General features: G+C 42.7%; 1 protein-coding gene across 11 annotated transcripts in view; it reads left to right on the top strand.

Moving 5' to 3' along the window:
* The window catches only part of TNRC6B (trinucleotide repeat containing adaptor 6B), a 261892-nt gene that overhangs the window by 195997 nt on the left and 43914 nt on the right, over nt 1-21981 (top strand). For 10 of the 11 annotated variants that reach the window (XM_012175680.4, XM_060413567.1, XM_060413565.1 and 7 more), the window contains 6 exons: nt 1878-4226; nt 6680-6838; nt 10250-10425; nt 12874-12948; nt 14105-14150; nt 17249-17397. In XM_012175680.4, coding sequence (XP_012031070.2) covers nt 1878-4226; nt 6680-6838; nt 10250-10425; nt 12874-12948; nt 14105-14150; nt 17249-17397 — 2954 coding nt within the window. Of the gene's footprint in view, nt 1-1877; nt 4227-6679; nt 6839-10249; nt 10426-12873; nt 12949-14104; nt 14151-17248; nt 17398-18458; nt 18630-21981 lie in introns of all 11 variants that reach the window. The other variant, XM_060413569.1, reaches the window with a different exon arrangement.

Here is a 21981-nt window from a genome sequence, read left to right on the forward strand (position 1 = left end):
AAGTGAGACTAGTGCCGAGGCTGGTTCTGAATCTCAAGACGTGCGTGTTTATGTTCCTGGAACTCTGGGAACAGAGAGAGAATGGTGTCTTATATAATGCAGAGCTTAGGGGGAAATCCACATAATGCCATCCTTCGAGTAGATTTCTAAGATCAGTGTTTGTTTGTCGAGAGCCCTGGATTTGGGGCTCTGTTAAAAACTGTATGTAGGTATAAGGAATCTTTACCTGAAAGGCTCTCCTGGAAGTTTTGAGAGTTTTTAATAGATGAATACTAAACTAAACAGCCAATAGCCAAGAACTTCCAAATATCATCCCCCATTTTTTAAAAACTTGTCAAAAGATTTCCACTTATTCTTACAAATGTTTTTTTGAGATTACATTAAAATTCAGAGCTTGAAGACCATCAAGCATTGACAAGGACAGTGAATTGGTGGTTGTTAATGGTAGGATGCTTTATTCTAGTTCTAATTTGAACATAGAATTGCCTAGAGAATTTTTTTTACCATCTTATGTGCAAAGTAAAGATGGAGAAAAAGCTGGCAGTGACATAGGTCTCATACAGAGACAAGCCCTGTTCATGAGGCTTCCTTTGGTAGCCGTCAGGACAGGCCCAGCCCAGACAGAGAACGGCCTCCTGGCCCTTCCTTCCTGGCCCCTCGTCACCAATTGCAAAGGGAAGTGTGAGGGTGTTTGTGTCGAGCACTTCAGCAGCTGAGTCTCGCCAGGCCTGGACGTAGACGTGGGTCCAGCATGAGTCACTCTCCTGTTTACATTCTTAAAACCTAGGAGGCCCCTGATCTCAAGAGTTTGAAATTCTCCGCTTTCTTACTTTTATATGGTGCTATGTAATTTTTTTTTTTTTTAACTTCATATCGGTTTAAAGCTGTTTGGTTAAAAAGAACTGAAATACGTTTAGAGGAAATTATTGGTCTTAAAAACAGGTCATTCCCCCTCCTTCCCACGCCAATCAAATATGCTCTGAGCCAGACTCTTTTTATCAAGTTCCTTGGGCATACAAACTGATTCATGCTTGCCTGCCCCGGCATCTAGCTGGGTGGGCATTCATCATTCAGCAGCTGCTTACTGAGCAGCCGTGCCCTGGCTGCCACATGGAATTCAAACATTAGCAAGATAGGTCTCTGCCTGGAGAGCATTCATGTGAGGGAAGGAAGAGGTGAGTGTGATACACGGAGCAAAACAGCTCCAGGAAGAGAAAGGCTGTTTTCAGGTGGCAAGCTTAAAAAAACTTCATAGAAGAAGTGGCACTTGCACTAGACCCAGAAAGATGGATAGATCTCAGCGTGTGAATTCCAAAGGAAAGAACAGTAGATGCCCGTGGGGAATGGAGCCAGGGTGAGAAGGTGCAGTTTGTAGAGTGTGGGCATCATCAGAGAAAGCAGAGAAAGGGGAAAATGGAAAAGTCAGTGGGTCCCAGGTTGTGGAGCATCTTGATCAGACCTCAGGACCAAGAGTTTAGCTTTATTCTTAATGCACTACAAAACTCTCCAGTGCTTTCCATAGAGCAGTGATATAATCAGAGGTGTTCTTTATTAATACTAGGGGTGTTTAGAGTGGGTTGTAGCTGTAAAGCAAGGATAGGCTATTAGCTGCATTGTCTCAGGATACGGGAAGTCCCTTCTCTGTCCCTGGAAGTAGCACGAGGATAGCTTTGAGAGGCTCTGGGGGTTAGAGTTAGCAAATACACCAGCCAGGCAAGACAGAAGAGAGCTCAGGCGTGACACAGTTAAGCAAGGCAGGCAGTGGGCAGAGAACTAGTTTGTGGGGAAGTGATAAGCTCACTTTTGGGGCGGTTTGAGCTCGAGGTGTTGAGATGATGCATGTGCCACTGTGATTAATGAGACCATCTCTTTCTCAGAGTCAACCCTTGGAGGTGCTGCTGCTTCAAATTATGCAAATTCCACTTGGGGCCCGGGAGCCTCCTCCAACAGCGGCGCCTCCCCCAACCCCATTCACATCTGGGACAAGGTGATTGTAGACGGGTCTGACATGGAAGAGTGGCCTTGCATTGCCAGCAAAGACACTGAGTCTTCTTCCGAAAACACCACCGATAACAACAGTGCCTCGAACCCTGGCTCTGAGAAGAGCACTCTGCCAGGAAGCACCACTAGTAACAAAGGAAAAGGGAGCCAGTGCCAGTCTGCAAGTTCCGGGAACGAATGTAATCTTGGGGTCTGGAAATCTGACCCTAAGGCTAAATCTGTTCAATCTTCCAATCCTACTACGGAGAGCAACAATGGACTAGGAAACTGGAGGAATGTGAGTGGTCAGGAGAGAATTGGACCTGGCTCTGGCTTCAGCAACTTTAACCCAAATAGCAACCCATCTGCCTGGCCAGCACTGGTCCAAGAAGGAAGTTCTAGGAAAGGGGCATTGGAAACGGAGACTAGTAATTCCAGTGCACAGGTTAGCGCAGTAGGTCAGGCATCCAGGGAACAGCAGTCAAAGATGGAAAATGCGGGTGTTAATTTTGTTGTCTCTGGCAGAGAGCAGGCTCAAATTCATAACACTGATGGACCAAAAAATGGAAACACTAACTCCTTGAACTCAAGTTCACCAAACCCCATGGAGAATAAGGGAATGCCCTTTGGGATGGGCTTGGGGAACGCCTCCAGGAGCACTGATGCCCCTTCACAAAGCACTGGAGATCGAAAGACTGGGAGTGTTGGATCTTGGGGTGCAGCTAGGGGGCCTTCTGGAACTGACACAGCCTCTGGACAAAGCAATTCTGGAAACAATGGGAACAATGGAAAGGAGAGAGAGGACTCCTGGAAGGGAGCTCCTGTTCAGAAATCAACCGGGTCAAAAAGTGACTCTTGGGACAACAATAACAGGTCTACGGGTGGGTCCTGGAACTTTGGCCCTCAGGACTCTAATGACAACAAATGGGGTGAAGGGAACAAAATGACATCCGGGGTCTCTCAGGGAGAATGGAAACAGCCGACTGGGTCTGACGAGTTGAAAATTGGAGAATGGAGTGGTCCAAACCAACCAAATTCTAGCACTGGAGCATGGGACAATCAGAAGGGCCACCCCCTCCCTGAAAACCAAGGCAATGCCCAGGCTCCCTGTTGGGGAAGATCTTCCAGCTCCACGGGAAGTGAAGTTGGAGGTCAAAGCACTGGAAGCAACCACAAAGCAGGAAGTAGTGACAGTCACAATTCTGGCCGTCGGTCGTACCGGCCCACACATCCTGATTGTCAGGCTGTCTTGCAGACTCTTTTGAGCCGAACTGATTTGGACCCCAGGGTGCTCTCAAACACTGGCTGGGGCCAAACTCAAATTAAGCAAGACACGGTGTGGGACATTGAAGAGGTGCCAAGGCCCGAGGGGAAGTCTGACAAAGGGACTGAGGGGTGGGAGAGCGCTGCCACACAGACCAAGAGCTCAGGGGGCTGGGGAGACGCGCCCAGCCAAAGCAATCAGATGAAGTCTGGATGGGGAGAGCTCTCAGCCTCTGCAGAGTGGAAAGACCCCAAGAACACAGGAGGCTGGAACGACTATAAGAACAACAACTCTTCCAACTGGGGAGGGGGACGACCGGACGAGAAGACATCTTCCTCTTGGAACGAGAACTCCAGCAAGGATCAGGGGTGGGGAGGTGGACGCCAGCCCAACCAAGGATGGACTTCTGGAAAGAATGGTTGGGGAGAGGAGGTTGATCAGGCGAAAACCAGCAATTGGGAAAATGCTGCAAGTAAACCTGTGTCCGGGTGGGGCGAAGGTGGGCAGAGTGAAATCGGGACTTGGGGTAGCGGTGGGAACGCAAGCCTGGCTTCCAAAGGCGGGTGGGAAGATTGCAAAAGGTCTCCGGCGTGGACGGAGACAGGCAGACAGCCCGGTTCCTGGAACAAACAGCACCAACAGCAGCAGCCACCGCAGCAGCTACCACCACCACAACCCGAGGCCTCTGGCTCCTGGGGAGGCCCAGCCCCACCACCTCCAGGCAACGGACGACCTTCCAATTCCAACTGGAGCAGCGGGCCGCAGCCAGTAACCCCCAAGGATGAGGAACCCAGCGGTTGGGAAGAGCCATCCCCACAGTCGATCAGTCGGAAGATGGACATTGACGATGGCACTTCCGCATGGGGAGACCCCAACAGTTACAACTACAAGAATGTGAATCTGTGGGATAAGAATTCCCAAGGGGGCCCAGCACCTCGAGAAGCGAACCTGCCTACCCCGATGACCGGCAAATCAGCATCAGGTAGGCGATGGCTTTTTCTTACAGGTTTTGTTGAAGAAAAGCAATCCTAAACCAAGCCATTTTTGTTAAGAGGTATTTATTGAACTTAGCTTTGTTCTGAGACTCTTTCCTGCTTTAACTGTAGGCTGTTGTCAACAAAAGCTCTCTTTATATCAAACATTGGTGACGACAGATGCTGGTGGTACGTGGTAACGCTCTTTTTTGGCAAAAGGGAAAGGTGGCATCCCTGGGTTAGTCTCCCCCCTATTTTATTTTTTATTTTTTTGGTAATTATATCGGTCTACAGAATCGAAAAGGTTTAAACCTTGCCAAACAAACTGCTCTAGATTTAAAAATAAAGAATTAAAATAGGAGCAGAAATAGACCTAATTTCCATTCCTGTTCTGCCTGTGGACACATCTTCTGTGTTGCTCTTTCCCCAGCAATGGGAAGCCGTCTGTGTTTGTTCTTGCAGAGGCCATCAGAAAACATTAGAGCCAAGCTGGCATCTGGAAGGTTTCCATCACTTTCCAGATGATTTTTAACAGTTAACCTCTGGAAGTGGCAAACTTCATTATGTGGAGATTGTTGTTACTGTTCAGTCACTAAGTTGTGTCTGACTCTTTGCGACCCCGTGGACCTCAGCACGCCAGGCTTCCCTGTCCTTCACTCTGTCCTGAAGTTTGCTCAGATTCATGTCCATGAGTCAGTGATGCTATCCAACCATTTCATCCTCTGTCGCCCCCTTCTCCTTTTGCCCTCAGTCCTTCCCGGCATCAGGATCTTTTCCAGTGAGTCAGCTCTTCACATCACGTGGCCAAAGTATTCCATCACTTTCCAGATGATTTTTAACAGTTAACCTCTGGAAGTGGAGCACTTCGTCATGTGGAGATTATCTCATGATAATCAGTTGTTCAGAATTAAACTTGCTTCCCTCATTCTTTGGATAAGAAACATCATGCCTAGTAAATTAAAAGTAGTGTTGATAAAAACTTATAAAGGGAGGCGATTTTAAACAATTTTTTAAAATGTAGTGCCTGGTGATGGTTCTTAGTTTGGCATTGGCAACTTGAATGCCCTCATGTAAATCAGCAAATTAAAGGGATGCACCTTGCATCCATGAAATTAAAAGATGCTTACTCCTTGGAAGAAAAGTTATGACCAACCTAGATAGCATATTCAAGAGCAGGGATGTTACTTTGCCAACAAAGGTCCGTCTAGTCAAGGCTATGGTTTTTCCAGTGGTCACGTATGGATGTGAGAGTAGGACTGTGAAGAAAGCTGAGGGCCAAAGAATTGATGCTTTTGAACTGTGGTGCTGGAGAAGACTCTTGCGAGTCCCTTGGACTGCAAGGATGTCTACCCAAGGAGATCAGTCCTGGGTGTTCATTGGAAGGACTGATGCTGAAGCTGAAACTCCAATACTTTGGCCACCTGATGCAAAGAGTTGACTCATTGGAAAAGACCCTGATGCTGGGAGTCGTTGGGGGCAGGAGGAGAAGGGGAACAACAGAGGATGAGATGGCTGGATGGCATCACCGGCTCTATGGACATGAGTTTGAGTAGGCTCGGGGAGTTGGTGATGGACAGGGAGGCCTGGCGTGCTGCGATTCATGGGGTCGCAAAGAGTCGGACATGACTGAGCGACTGAACTGAACTGAACCCTTAATTTGTTTGGATTATTTGAGTTAAAATTAATCATAATACTTAATTTTCCACTCTCCAAAGTAAGTCTAATGTTCAGTGAAACCAGTTATGAAATGATTACTTTTAACTAGTTCTGGTTTTTTTAAAATCTATATTGAAAAGAAAACAAAAGAAGGAAATGAACATTTGCTCATTAATTCTCTACCTAGAAAATGTAAAAGAATTTCTTCATATAGTAAAAACCTTCAAACTATATAGAAAAGCAAAAGGTAATAAATAAAAGAATCTTAACCCTTAGGGTCTCTCCTTGCAGGTTTTAGAACTTTGTGTGCCAATCAGAAATTTTGTTCATCCCTGTAGCAAAATAGATATATTTTGGTGCAGTAGGGGAAATTGTACTATATACACTGTTCTTCGCCACGCTTTTCTCATTATTCTGCAAAACTTTTCATGTTAATACATTTCTGTCTTTTCATTGCTTTGTATATAGTATTCACTTGATGGGCAATTCACAATTGGTCTGACTGGTCCCTTTTTCATAGATACTTAGGTTGCTTCCAGATGTTTTCTGACAGTGATGCCATGAGCATTGTTGTACATGTAATTTCATCTACTTTTACAAGTACATGTATGGTATAATTTCCTGGCGGTGGAAGTACTGGACCAAAAGTTAAAGTGACAGTGCCAGGTGTCCTCCGTGTAGGTGGTGTCCACATTTCGGTTTGCACCCATGGAATTCAGGAGGCCCTGTTCCTCCTCCCTTCACCCCCACTGGATGCTACAGGGTTGATAAATCATTCTTTGAGATGCATCTCCTTTCTTTACAGTCTGGAGCAAAAGCACACCATCTGCTCCAGATAATGGTACATCAGCTTGGGGTGAGCCAAACGAGAGCAGTCCTGGGTGGGGCGAGATGGATGACACGGGAGCGTCGACAACAGGCTGGGGGACTGCACCCTCCAGTGCTCCAAATGCCATGAAACCTAGTAAGTATACGGCGCTCTTTTTGAGGGAGTCTCTGTTAATTTGGAGAGTCACATGTTTGGGGGAGGGCTGTTGTTACGTTATCAGTTTAACGAGGTTCAGGACCTTGGATCTTTAGTAAATGGTTAGTAGCAAATGATGGAGACTTGGCTTGGCATATGTAAAAATGCTTACAGTGAACTGAAAGTCGTAAGTTAGTATTATTGATTTCATTTAAAGAAAAAAATATTTACTCAGCCATGCTGGGTCTTAGTTGCGGCATGAATGCTCTTGTGGCACGTGGGGTCTTAGTTCCCCAACCAGGGATCAAACCAAAGCCCCCTGTATCGGGAGCATGGAGTCTTAGCCACTGGACCACCACGGAAATCCCTCGTTTTAACTCGTTTAATGTCTGGCCAGAATTGAAATTTTGATGTGCCTTTTCTCCCATAGTAAGTTAAATAGTGCTCACTATATCTATTTTGCATTTCTGCTCTCATGTTGGTAAAAATAACAATTATTCCTGGCATTTAACATGGAACTAGGTCTCTGCTGCCCAGTGACTTCATCCTTCTGCTCCTTTCTTTCCCCTTTGTCTCTCTCCTCATAGTCCCACCCACACAGGACATTCAAGGTTTCTTGAACCCAACAAAATTTCTTCATTTGAATTTTTTAAACAAAGCACGTCACACTTATTCATAATCACTGACAATCTAAGCTATACTTGATCCAGCTGGCAATGTGTACTCAATTTGCAAAACTTTATAAACGGATGCTGCAGAACGTCCCATTGGATGATCCTCAGTTGAAAAATTTAATTTCAAGTGCTTGTTTTCGCTTTTTTGTAGTTTTCTTAAGAAGTATTCCAACGTCTCTTTTCTACCATATTGCAGAGTTAAGGGATTGTCTTTTGATTAAAAAATGTGGTCAGACTGAATTCTCTGAATTGGAACAAGAATAAATTCCATTGTCAAGCTTGTTTTATGATATTTATGATTCTGACCATACCATAGGATGGAGTATCATCTTAGCTCTCTGTATTCTGGAAACTCACTCTTGTGCCTGTGTAACTTGACTGCATTTTGAAAATGACAAATCTCCTTCACTTCATAGAAATATCTTGATAAAGAATTTGATCTTGTCTTGACTTTGATTGTAAAACTGGTTCTATTATCATGGGAAATACCATTCTGTAGACTTGGAATAGATCCAGAACGCTGTTGAAAGGCATAAACCAGACCCTTGGCGCAAGGAGGCCCTTTAGCAGTACTTTGAAGATTTTTATGTGTCTTTTATGTGTCTTTCCCAACTTCGGGATCATCTTTCTTCCGTCACAGAAATCACTTTTCTCCAAATTTTAAAAAAGGCTTCTACTCACCGGGATCATCTATATCTATAGCTAAATCTGTAGTTACCTTTCCCCCTACTCTGGGTAATTTGAACATGTAGTAGTCAGGGGAAGGGGCTAGATAGTCACAGCCTACTAATCAGTGCTCATGGTAATTTAACCTGTGACCTTATCTAGACTGTAGATGTCTTAAATCTGGTGTGGACTCCATGACTTCAGTACTGAAGGTCTCTATTTTTTTAATCTCTCTACAAGAAATCATTTGTTAAAAGTGCAGCTCCTTTCTCTCGAAGAAGGTTTACATGGATGTCTTTCTTCTTTAAAAAGGTCACTATATCAGTTATGTTGGGTCTTTTAATTCCTGTTGCTTGTCAGAGGATGTTTAAAGCCTGTGCTTATGTAATAGTGGGTAACCTCCTGTGCAGGAGAAATGGTCCTGGTTATCCAGAAGCGGGGAGAACAGCCCCCAGGCCCTGCCTTTTGCAGCTCAGTTACAGAGCCCCTGCAAAGGGGGGTGCTTAGTGAACACCATAGAGGGTTCATGCCAAGGTTCATTTGGGAGTTTCTGGGAGATGATGCCGCTGTCTGAGGAAATTGATTACCTAGCTGTCTGCATACTTGATTGGTGCCTAGATGGCATCATAGGCCTTGTCCCAGAGCCTGGCAGCAGAAAGGCCTGGAAAAGCCACTTTTCTGGCTCTAGACTCTTCGTGTGAAGCCATCTGAATCAAGTAACTCCCTCCATAAATGTCTTGTCATTTTGTAAATTGAAGGTTTGGATGGAGCTTCTGGGCTTCTCAGATTCTGGCAAAGAATCTGCCTGTAATGTGGGAGACCTAGGTTCAGTCCCTGGGTCGGGAAGATCCCCTGGAGAAGGGAATGGCTACCCACTCCCGTAATCTTGCCTGGAGAATCCCATGGAGAGTGGAGCCCAGCAGGTTACAGTTCATGGGGTCGCAGAGAGTCAGACGCAGATTGAGTGAATAACGCTTTCATACCTTATCATGGAGCGTCTAGGTGGGATAGTGTCTTTCCTTTCTTCTATCATTACCAGAAAGTGTATCCATACAGAATTTTCAGAAAGAGATTAAGGATTTATCCCAGTGTCCAAATTCAAGATCTTTGCTTAAGGGGAGATGTTGGTGGAATTGACTCTGGCGCCTGATGATGACCTACTTCCTTGCACAGTTGAGCACTGGTTTCCCTGTCTTTGTCCTCCCTTCCGCATTCTGTCCCCTACATTTCCTCCTCCTGTCTTTTATTTATTTATTAACTATTTATTATTTATTTAGCTGGACCAGGTCTTAGTTACAGTATGTGAACTCTTATTTGTGGCATGTGGGATTTAATTCCCCAGGGATCAAACCCAAGCCCCCTCCATTGGAAGCATGGAGTCTAGCCACTGGACCACCAAGGAAGTCCCTCCTCTGCCCGTCTTTAAAAGCCATTGCTTATACATTGTCTCTGCCTAGGATCTTTTTAGTTTCCAGTACATTTCAAGTGTGTAAATCTAGTAACTTTCAAATTTTCATGGCTATTTCTGAATTTCTCTTCTTTCACTGTAATTTTGATATTCAAAATCTAGTACAGTTTTCTTTTTTCCATCCATCTTTCATATTCTTTTCTTCACCCCAAACAAGGTTGACAGTTGTTTTTTATCCTGCCTCATATTTGTAAAATCCGTTACAAAGTACACCACATATTTCCTTTCAGGAGGGTAAAACTAAGAAGTGCAGTTCAACATTCTCATTAAGAGTAACAGATTTCTCTTAATTTAAATGTGAAATTTCTTGTAAATAGTGATTCTTTTCAGTTGGGGGATTTCTGTCAACACTGTGTAAGGGGAAAAATCATTGAACTGGAAGCCAGGAAATCTTGATTTGTGGTTATGAACTTACTGTGTATGTTTGACCCTTTTGGGGTTTCCATTCTGCTCTCTAAAGTTGGGAGAATATTTGCCTCGCCATACAGACAGATACTGGATACAATTAGAAATACACTAAAATGCTGCATTTACAAGGAATGATCGTTGTGGGTTTTGTTATATATAGCCATTGCATACAGTTGGCTCTTTCTTTTCTTAAAGATTCCAAATCTATGCAAGATGGCTGGGGGGAGAATGATGGGCCAGTGGCAGGAACTCGCCATCCCAGCTGGGAAGAGGAGGATGATGGAGGAGTCTGGAACACTGCCGGCTCTCAGGGAAGCACTTCCTCCCACAACTCAGCAAGCTGGGGACAAGGAGGAAAGAAACAAATGAAGGTAGGCCACCTTAGAGGTGTCTGAACTTGCTTATTCAGTCTTAGAAGGCAGAACTGAGAATGTTTTAGTGGAAGAAGCCACACAGCTCAAGTCCTTGCAGTCCTCAGTGATGGAGAAAATACTTTCTTCAGAACACCTAACTACGTCCTCTTTACCCCTCATCTTCCTTACCTTGAAGTCTCTTACCTACAAAATTCTCTGTGTAGATAAGGAGAAATTTTCAAAGAAACAAGATTTTTCTTCTTACTTCATTTTCCGTATTATCATAATTCTTTGGGAACTTTCAGGACACCCTTTATAAATGTTTTATGCTTTTGTGTTCTAAAGCCTGATCCGTCCTTCAAGTAGGTCCCCCTGAATATGTAGAAGGGAAACCACAGTAATACGGTTCCTCCAGCAGCAATCACCATGACTCATTTTTGTCTGATTTGGGAAATTCCAAGGCCCCAAATCCTTTCTCAACAGCGCGAGGTGCCGGTGCTTAACCTGCGTTGGCGGCTAGGTGGTTTATCTCATCCTGCACCAGTGTGTCCTATGCTTTTTATTTTCTGGATTGTAGAGCAACTTAGTTTCTCTTTTGATTTTCATAGTTTAATGAGGACTTTGGTTCAATCTCGAACCTGAGTGACTCTCAGTAGAAGCCCTCTTGTTTCATTCTAGCCTCTCATTCTACAAATTCATTAAGGGGAAAAAAGTTGGGCGGCCACATATGTTATTTCAGCACGGGAGCCTTGCTGCTCTAAGAAAGACTTCATAACTAAAACTGGTTTTCAGGTACTGGACGCCATTTTAGAAGGTCTTCAGTTGACCAAGGGCTGTACCTTCTTCATCCCCTTCACCTATGGGATTTTGTTCTGAATACGATTACTTTGTTTTATAACCTGAGAATGCAGGTTGTTTCTGTTAGAAACATTTTGTTTAAGCAGTCATTTACAGTTTTCCCCCATAAAGGACTTTTATTTTCTTACTTCAGTCACAAAAGAAATTATTCCGTGAACTTTCTAACATTTTTAATACATTTGCACCGTCTAGTCTACTGTGGCTTGCTTTTTATTATTTACAAATTAATAATGAGACCGGATTCTAGGAAGACTGCTGAGGAAGCAACCAGGTGAAAGGTACTAGCCCACTCAGGGAACTGCCAAGATTCAATGAGTTTAATTGGGAATTAACTGTTTCTGTTCCATGACTGATGATTCTGACGCGCGCGCATGCGTGTGTGTGTGTGTGTGTGTCACGCGGGCGCATGTTTCTGTTCCGTGACTGATGATTCTGACGCGCGCGCGTGTGTGTGTGTGTGTGTGTGTGTCACGCGGGCGCATGTTTCTGTTCCGTGACTGATGATTCTGACCCGTGTGTGTGTGCACGCGCGTGTGCGGGCACATGTTTCTGACTCGTGTGTGTGTGTGTGTGTGTGTGTGTGTGCGTGCATGAGTGGGCGCATGTTTCTGATCCATGATGTAAAATCGACCGTCTTAACCAATTATAAGTGTACAGTTCAGCAGCATTACGTGCATTCACATGGTGGTGCTGTCATCACTGACATCTGTCCACAAAGCCCTTCTCATCTTGCCAGCTGAAACTTTGTACCCATTAAACAGTAACTACCATTCCTCCCTCCAGGGAGGGCTTTTTTGACCTTTAAACCTGTAGAGGTACCTTAACACTTTCAAAAATAAAATAGACATGAGCAGTAGCATCAGAACACACAGAATTTTTACCTGGAGAATGCACACGTGCACAAAGCCCCATCATCTCCAGCCCCTACCAGGTTCCCACTCACCTTCTCCATAGAAATAAAAGTGGAGCTGACGATTGGTTCCTTGTTCAGCAGAGAAATTAGTTTGTCCCCTGAAGAAACAAACAAAAACCCGCACCTGCCTGCCTTTGCAGTGAACTTGGTGATGGTGTCTTCTGCTGACTTCTTTCCACTTTCTACAGAGCCCCGTGTCCTTAACACTCTGAAACAAGCAGATGAAAGTGCTGCGTGGATGAGCTCCTCCTTGTATCCACATAGAGAGTAATGACCAGTTTAAATAGGCTCCTTTCCAAATAACAGGCACTGGCATCAAACTTTTTCTTGACTCCTAATAGAAACTGGCTTGGGTTACAAGGAGGAACTGAGAGGGAAAGTACTAGCTTGCAAGCGTTATATTTTAGAAAATCTGATGTTGACCCTTTATAGGGTGAAAGCCCTAGCTGACCATTTATTTTTCAAGTTACTTCTAACTCAGTGCAGTGAATAGAACAAGAATGAAAACATTGATGTAACTAAGGCCTGTTACTTTTTTATACTAACAGATCTATCAAGATAACTATAGTTAAAGAGAAATAGTTATGGTTGAAAAAGGTAAACTCTGGTTTTACATTTCTAGTCAGTACTTTTTTGCAACTCAGGAAGTTGAAATCAATTATTTGATTCTGAGGTTACATATTTCATTTCTGTAGTGCTCACTCAAAGGAGGAAACAGTGATTCATGGATGAATCCTCTTGCCAAACAGTTTTCAAATATGGGATTGCTGGTAAGTTTTCTTTTTTCATAGGTGTACTATATCCCAACTTTTACATTTAGTACAAATTTTAAGACCACTGCCATATATAGTACAAAATTACAGATTTAGAAACTGGTTATGCAACGTTCCTGATTTGAATGAGGCAATGTTTCTTCTCTGTTCCTTTTTTCTTAATGAAATACTCCAGTATTTAAAGGTTACAGCTTTTAAATGTGTAGTCTTTGTATCTTTCCTTAGAAGGTTAGGGAAGAAAGAGCCAAGGACTTAAAATGTATATAACTTTTGCTGACTACTGTACCCACTTTAATATTATAATTAAAAAAAAAAAAAAACTAGCCATAGCAGAATGACTAGGGAAACCATTTGTGATTAATTATATAGACAATTTTTGTAGAACTTCTAATTTTTTGGTCTTTGGGGAGCAATATGGGGACGCCGTGTCCCTGGTTGCCAAAAGACAGATGACTTGGCTGCACATTGCAAGATTTGATGACTTGACAAGTCACGAGAAGAAGTTGTCATCATTTGGCTGCCACTCATGAAATTTGATCCTGAGCTGGCTGGAACTTGAGGACAGGGGTGTATTTCTCCAAGCAGCTGTTTAGCTATCACTCTGTCCATAGATTTACTGAAGCTAATCTGATGTGAAAACTGAATTTAGGAATAGAGGCACTGTTGCTGCTGCTGCTGCTGCTGCTAAGTCGCTTCAGTCGTGTCTGACTCTGTGTGACCGCATAGATGGCAGCCCACCAGGTTCCGCCATCCCTGGAATTCTGCAGGCAAGAACACTGGAGTGGGTTGCCATTTCCTTCTCCAGTGCATGAAAGTGAAAGTGACGTCGCTCAGTCGTGGCGGAGTCTTAGAGACCCCATGGACTGCAGCCCACCAGGCTCCTCCATCCATGGGATTTTCCAAGCAAGAGTACTGGAGTAGGGTGCCATCACCTTCTCCATAGAGGCCCTAGCAGCAGTGAAAATTACTCTTATTAAAAATGTTACTGTCTTCGTTCCAGTTGAAGATTTGTTTCCAAGGACCTGGTATAGTCCTAAATGTAAAGTAAGAGTAAGCTGTAGTTCGTGCATGAATAATGCTGTTTCTTCTCTGATTGAAGTGTTTAATTCCAGACTTTAATCTTCCCTCACTATTCTTTTTTTTTTTTTTCCAGAGTCAAACTGAAGATAACCCAAGTAGCAAAATGGATTTGTCTGTAGGTGTGTATCCTCCCACTAAACGAGTGGAATGTGTTGTTATTTGTGATCCTTTGTTGGGATCCCTGCTCGCTTTGAGTTGGGATGGGTGCAGTTCCTAGACTCATATTCCAACTTGCACTGTGGAAGGTACTGTGCTCGACACTAGGTAGGGATTGAAAACTAGTGACAAGAATCAAGAAGTGTAAATGAGTGTAAATGAGCGGTGTGTGCCAGGTGTGAACAGTTGAGACTTGAAAGACACTGGTTCACCATGGAGAACCTGTATACCACATGAAGGAGTTGGCCTTTGCTCTTGGTGCTTGTTGCCATGGACGAGTATATGCTCAGCTTTGCTGGATCCTCCACTGTTCTCAAGAGAGGCCAGAAATTCTTTTATGCTTTTAGTTTTAAATATTGAGAACTAATCCAGATTTAAAAATAAAAAAATAAAATATTGTGGCCAAACACAAGCTGTCTGTGACCCTGCCAGAGTCATTCTCAGGTGGCCAGGCCTGTCTGCACCGAGATGTCATCAGTTCAGTCAGTTCAGCTCAGTCATGTCCGACTCTTTGCAACCCCATGCACTGCAGCACACCATGCTTCCCTGTCCATCACCAGCTCCCAGAGCTTACTCAAACTCAGGTCCATCAAGTCGGTGATGCCATCCAACCATCTCATCCTCTGTCGTCCCCTTCTCCTCCCGCCTTCAATCTTTCCCAGCATCAGAGTCTTTTCCATTGAGTCAGTTCTTCACATCAAGCGGCCAAAGTATTGGAGTTTCCTCTTCAGCATCAGTCCTTCCAATGAATATTCAGGACTGATTTCCTTTAGGATGGACTGATTGGATCTCCTTACAGTCCAAGGGACTCTCCAAGAGTCTTCTCCAGTACCACAATTCAAAAGCATCAGTTCTTCGGCACTCAGCTTTCTTTATGGTCCAACTCTCACATCCGTACGTGACTACTGAAAAAACCATAGCTTTGACTAGACGGACCTTTGTTGGCAAAGTAATGTCTCTGGTTTTTAATATGCTATCTAGGTTGGTCGTAGCTTTTCTTCCAAGGAGCCAGAGTCTTTTAATTTCATGGCTGCAGTTACCATCTGCACTGATTCTGGAGCCCCCCAAAATAAAGTCAGCCACTATTACCACCGTTTCCCCATCTATTTGTCGTGAAGTGATGGGACTGGACGCCATGATGTTAGTTTTCTGAACATTGAGTTTTAAGCCAGCTTTTTCACTCTCCTCTTTCACTTTCATCAAGAGGTTCTTTAGTTCTTTTTCGCTTTCTGCCATAAAGGTGGTGTCATCTGCATATCTGAGGTTGTTGATACTTCTCTCAGCAGTCTTGATTCCAGCTTGTGCTTCTTCCAGCCCAGCATTTCTCATGATGTCCTCTGCATCGAAGTTAAATAAGCAGGGTGACACTATACAGCCTTGACATAATCCTTCCTCGATTTGGAACCAGTCTGTTCCATGTCCAGTTCTAACTGGTACTTCTTGACCTGCATACAGATTTCTCAGGAGGCAGATCAGGTCGTCTGGTATTCCCATCTCTTCAAGAATGTTCCACAGTCTGTTGTGATCCGCACAATCAGAGGCTTTGGTGTAGTCATTAAAGCAGAAGTAGATGTTTTTCTGGAACTCTCTTGCTTTTTCAATGATCCAGTGGATGTTGGCAATTCTGCCTTTTCTAAATCCAGCTTGAACATCTGGAAGTTCACAGTTCATGTATTGTTGAAGCCTGGCTTGAAGAAATTTGAGCATTACTTTGCTAGCATGTGAAAGTGAAAGTTATTCAGTTGTGTCTGACTCTGCAACCCCGTGGACTATACAGTCCATGGAATTCTCCAGGCTAGAATACTGGAGTGGGTAGCCTTTCCCTTCACCAGGGGATCGTCTCAACCCAGGGATTGGACTCAGGTCTCCCACATTGCAGGCAGTTTCTTTACCAGCTGAGCCACAAGGGAAGCCCTTGCTAGCGTGTGAGATGAGTGCAATTGTGCCATAGTTTGAACATTCTTTGGCATTGCCTTTCTTCGGGATTAGAATGAAAACTGACCTTTTCCAGTCTTGTGGTCACTGATGAGTTTTCCAAATTTGCTGGCATATTGAGTCATATTAGGGACCAACTGCCCTTGGCAGGTAGAGCAGGTGCAGCATCAGCCCTTCATCTGGGGGCTCTTTGCAGTGATGCTGTTGCTCACCTGGAAGAACTTAAGAAAGAATCAAATCTGGAAGAAAAGAAAACACTCCTGGGAGATAAAAGAAACAGCCTGTGATCTGTGATACTCTTAAATAGGAGAATAACTGAAAAACGAGTTGCATGTCACTGTACAACAGCAAATTCATAGACATGTGGAAGAAAGTGGAATAGTCATTGCATCTGGGAGATGGCATTATACCAGCAACCATTGCCCATGTTCAATTCAAGAGTTCTAAATTTCAGGGCAACTACCATGCCTCTTTGCTGTTTGTAGTCCTAGTAATTACATTTAACAGCTGGAACTATTTGTCTTGCAGATGCTAAAAAAGCAACAAGATACACATCCTCTCACTGAGGACATTTGAATATAAAAGCAAGATATATTCATCAAACATGTCAATAACTAGTTTGAGTATCTTTTTAGTTAGATTTTGACTAGGTTAGCCCTAAGACTCTTTCAGTCTTCCATAGAAAACCAGCTTCAGCTGATATATGTTGAGGGTTTTAGAGAGATTTTTTTTTTTTCTTTTTAAAGCATCCGTGTATGCTTCCATTGGCTTCCCTGGTGGCTCAGAGGGTAAAGCTTCTGCCTACAATGTGGGGGACCTGGGTTCAATCCCTGGGTTGGGAAGATCTCCTGGAGAAGGAAATGGCAAACCACTCCAGTACTCTTGCCTAAAAAATCCCATGGACAGAGAAGCCTGGTAAGCTACAGTCCATGGGGTAGCAAAGAGTTGGACACAACTGAGCAACTTCACTTTCTGTATGTTTCAGGGAGGACCATCAGCAGCCTGAACAGTGAGAACTCTTCTGGTCTATACCTGCACGCTACAGAGGGTGTTGGGACAGGTCACTCTTGGTCATGAGGGAGACATTGAGGATTAATATTTTCATTCTTTCTGTGTTACTTTTCAGGGAGCCTTCCAGATAAAAAATTTGATGTGGACAAGCGAGCAATGAATCTCGGGGATTTTAATGATATCATGAGGAAGGATCGATCTGGGTTCCGTCCACCTAATTCCAAAGACATGGGAACCACAGATAGTGGGCCTTATTTTGAGAAGGTGAGTTGAATCCTTGGTTTAAGATAACCACTTTGGTTCCCATTTGTCTTTTCATATTTAATTCCAGAAGGAAGCATAGAATTACTGAACTGCATGGGGAAAAAAAGCAACACAAGCATCACCTGCATTTGAACGGTGACATGAAAATAGTTGATGTTGACAGGTGATTAGGCAGCAGCTAGAACCATCTGTCTTTAGAATGCAAGTACTATGAACAAGGTCTGAGTTTTGGGGAGTTTATGAAGTTTGAGGGGGGTGCGGTCTGACTATAGTGTGGGAAATGCACACTGAAAACATATAAAAGAAATTCTAGAGACAGAGTTATCCTGAATTCTTTTTCCTGCTACTGTTCAATTGCAAATTAAATTTTGAATCTTGTGCAAATACTCTAGGTCTCCTAAGGCCTTGCCTTTTAGTTTTGTCAAGATGACCCAAAACTTTTTCCTTTGCTATTCCTAAAAAAAACTCTGTTGTCTTCTTTCTCCATTTCCTTAATGATCTGTTTTTAGTTATGATCATATCCTGTTCAAATTCTCAACTACCTGCTTTAAACAAGTCATTTATACCTATCTGTTTGGATTTTTAACATTTCTAATGGAGGAGGTCGTTACTTGTTTCAGAATACCAACTTGTGATATTCCTGGTCTTCAGAAGGCAGTTAAAACCAAAATTTGTAGATTTGGCACGTTTTTGAAACCACTGATGCTGGTCCAAACAGCAGACATATTCATAAGAAGATGACTTTGGCTTCTGTTTCAGCAGCCACATAGTTAGAGTCATCAATATTAGATCCCTGAAACTAAAGTGTCTGGCAATTTTTATCGTAGTGCAATGGACAGAATGTGTTACTAACTTAGAGGATACGAATCTATAGCAGAGGATGACAGATGGTGTCTGTTGGGCAAAGTATGATGGTGATGATCAGATCCAAATTCTATCCTCGTTTACTGCTAATACACTCTAACTTTGTTTGTTCCTGGTGTCTCTCTTTTCCCTTCTTGCATTCTGTTGCTTCACTAACCAACACTCATTGCGATTGGCTAACTGCTACTACTTTTCAGCTGACTTTGCCTTTCTCCAATCAAGATGGGTGCCTTGGGGATGAGGCTCCCTGCTCTCCTTTCTCCCCTTCTCCCAGCTACAAGCTGTCTCCCTCTGGTTCCACACTACCCAACGTCAGCCTTGGAGCAATCGGCACAGGGCTCAACCCCCAAAACTTCGCTGCTAGACAAGTAAGGAGGCCTCTCAAATTTATAACTGCTTGGCCGTGGCCTCGCCTTGGCCCTGGTCTGCAGTTTATTGCATCATTTGTCTGTCTTGGGAAATTTGTTGATTACTGAATGCACAGAATGATATTAAGTCTAGGCTTTTTATTTAGCTCTTTCAGCCCATAGAACCCATCTCTCTTCATGTTTCTCAACATGGCTTTTATTTTAAATCTGTTTCTTTTGTCTTCCCATTTTTGGTCATAAGTTCACGCTTCATAAGTTAGTGAGTTGCTTGCTTAGGAAAATGTTAAAGAGGCTGTACAGGTACCTTCTATCTAATTTAGTGACATATTTGCCATTTTGAACATTAGATTGAATAGCAAGTACTACCTTTGATGTCTTTTCAATCTAATGTAATTGCTAATTAAAAAATAGCACCAGAACTAATAAGATTAAATATTTGAGGGTTATGGCAGCTTAGAAATGCAGTGTCTTCGGATATAAAATTGCTCAGACAAAGGTAATTCATATCTCACATAATGAAGCTTTAAGAAGACCGCATGCTGCCCAGTGTTTGATTCAGGCTAGAGTAGCACCTTTCCTAGAGCTGGATCTGCCAGTCCTCCAAGGAAGGCTGTGCAGTAGAAACAGGCCTGTCACGGCCGGCGTAGTAATGCCTCTTTGCTTTTGCAGGCTTGAGCGGATGCAGCCGGCCTCTGTCTGTCACCTTGCAGTAGCTCTGTTGTAGTTTTTGTGGAGAAAACCAGAAATCTGGGGACAATTCTTTCGTGACAGTGACTCCAGCAGTATTTTCCTAGCCTTATTTCCATGACTACTTAGCTGCCCTTCTGGCCTTCACCTCTGGATATCATGGAAAGACATTTAATTATCAGTTGTAGCCATTCTGTTTTCCCATGATGACTTTCATATATAAATGAAAAGCTGGTATAAAACACTTCTTACTCCATAGTCCTCAGACTCTATGTAGATCCTTCATACACTCATTGTTGCCTTAGCATGTTACACTGATTGTTGCCTTAGCACATTTTAAAAAATGGATCATATTATGTCCATGTGTTCAAATTGGTTAACTCTGGGTTGGGAGTTACAGGTAATTTTTTGTTTTCTTCCTTTATATTTCACTCTTTTTCTTAACATTTCCACAGAGGACGTGGTGGCTCTGTATTGTTTATCTAAACAGAGAGGAACAGTTGTATCAGTTTTGGTGGGGAGGAGGGCTCTTTGGGTTGAGTTATAGAAAATATAACATAGTCTTCACACTGTTGGTGAATGGTGATTATAAATATACTCCCAGGACCACCTGATTATCAGATACTTTTAGTACATAAACTTTAATGTAAGTGACCAAACTTGCTGTGCACTGGACTCTTAAAAAAGGTCATTCCTCTTCAGTTTTTTAAGTCCATTGTAAACCAAGTTGCTATATACATGTTCTATCCAAATAAGGTTATGTTTTTTTAATACTGTTTTCATGAGGAGTTTCATGAAAAGTATGCAATATACTGCATAATTTGAAATTTAAGAGTTTTGTTCAAATCACAGAAGATTTCGATCAGCTTAATAGCCTTGTTTTTAATTTATATACCTTTCTAAGTTAAACCACTGTAGTTGGGGCAAATATCACCAATAATTAGTAGGTTCAGGTCATCATAAAAGTCTCACACACAGCAGTGAACTTTTAGAAATATATAAAGCTTTTGATACCAGTTTTCCTAATCTCAAAATATAGTTTTTAAAAAGATTGAATTTGTATGATTACCATTCTATACATTACTGTGCAAAATAGCTACTTCTGAGCCAAGAAGATGACCAACTTATAATGCCAAGGTTCCATATTAAAAAATGGTCCCAGTGCTTCACTTTGTGCAGAAACATGGGTCTTATGCTGCCAGACTTTGTTTCTTTTCAAGAGGTACTGGAAATAAATTCATTAAAAAGAGAGAGAAGGTGGGAGTTTCCTGGTTGCCTAGTGGTTAGAATTCTGGGTTTTCATGATTGAGGCCTGGGTTCAGTCCTTGGTTAGGGAACTGAGATCACACAAGCTGTGTGGCCCCCCTCCCCCAAAAAAGGAAGATTTAACAGTTAATAATGAATAAAAATGATCTAAAAAGGGTTTTGTTTTTAAGAAGAAAGAGAAGGTATTTTTTTGTATAAACTTATGTTGACTTACCTTTGTTATTATCCATCAGAGTGCTTGGTGTGGCTTACGAGACACTTGATCATGGAAACCTAAAACCTTTGGTGGGAGTAGAATGGGCTCTTTCTATTAGGAATAGGAAAGTAGGGATTGATTTTACAAAAACTAAAAAAAACTAATACCTCTTACCAGAAAGGCTGAGATTTAAAATAACCCCTACAAAGCAGGTTGGGAGCCTTATAAAACATAGGTCTGGGGTTTAGCTGTCAGAAACCCCACCATCCAAAGACCCTCCCCTCCATGAATAATTGACATCTATTAACTAAGTCATTATTTGATAATAAAGTATAAGAACCATCTTAGCAGAATAGTCTGAGCAAAATAAGTGTTTCCTGTTTTCATTATAGGAGCTAAGCTCCTGACTGCTAGGGTCTCAGAAAAGTTAGAGCTGAGCCATTTCACCTCAAGAGTGACAGATTTGATTAGTACGACAGGAGAGGTGCAGATGTTGAAGTTTCTAGAACTAAAGGTCTTTTCATGTTTAAACAGTCCTTTGGGAGATTAAAAATTCATGGTGAATCTTCAGGTTTCTTTTATGAGATATACATAGATTTTAATTGCCATTTCAGTCATTTTTATTTTCAGTGCTTTTAAGTTCATTAATTTCCCTGAAGCAACCCCTTAATCTGTTTTGAATCATTAAGCCATCAAAATATCTTTAGTGCTCTAGAACTTAATGATGTCATTATAAAATTCTTCTGTAAAATTACCTAAATCCCCACAATTCCAGGGATAAGAATGGTGGTGGCAACCTCAGCCCAGAGACTGGGTATAAGTGGTGGTGTAGCCGTCTTCACCAATGATGTTCGGTGGGATGTTCGTTTTACAAGTGTGTGAAATTGGTGGGTCGTGGATGTTTGCAAATGATGTGCTCATCCTACAGACCAGGGCTTGATTGAGTTTCTGGGAATACAAAGAGGGAAATTTGAAGCTGGTGGTGGAAAGACAGGGTGGAAGATAACTATAATATGATTTGATGGTGGAGCCTGTCAAAGAGATTTCAGGTGTTTTGAAAACATAGAGGTAGGCTCAATGAATTTGAATGTAAAATGAGGAAAAAGGTCAGGGGGAAGATATCCTTGATGAGGATGACCTCTGAGCTGGCACTTGCAGAGGCTGAGTGAAGATGGTGTAGAAAACTGTATCATACGGGGGCAA

Source organism: Ovis aries, chromosome 3 (genome assembly GCF_016772045.2).
Source record: "Ovis aries strain OAR_USU_Benz2616 breed Rambouillet chromosome 3, ARS-UI_Ramb_v3.0, whole genome shotgun sequence".
Classification (NCBI taxonomy): domain Eukaryota; kingdom Metazoa; phylum Chordata; class Mammalia; order Artiodactyla; family Bovidae; genus Ovis; species Ovis aries.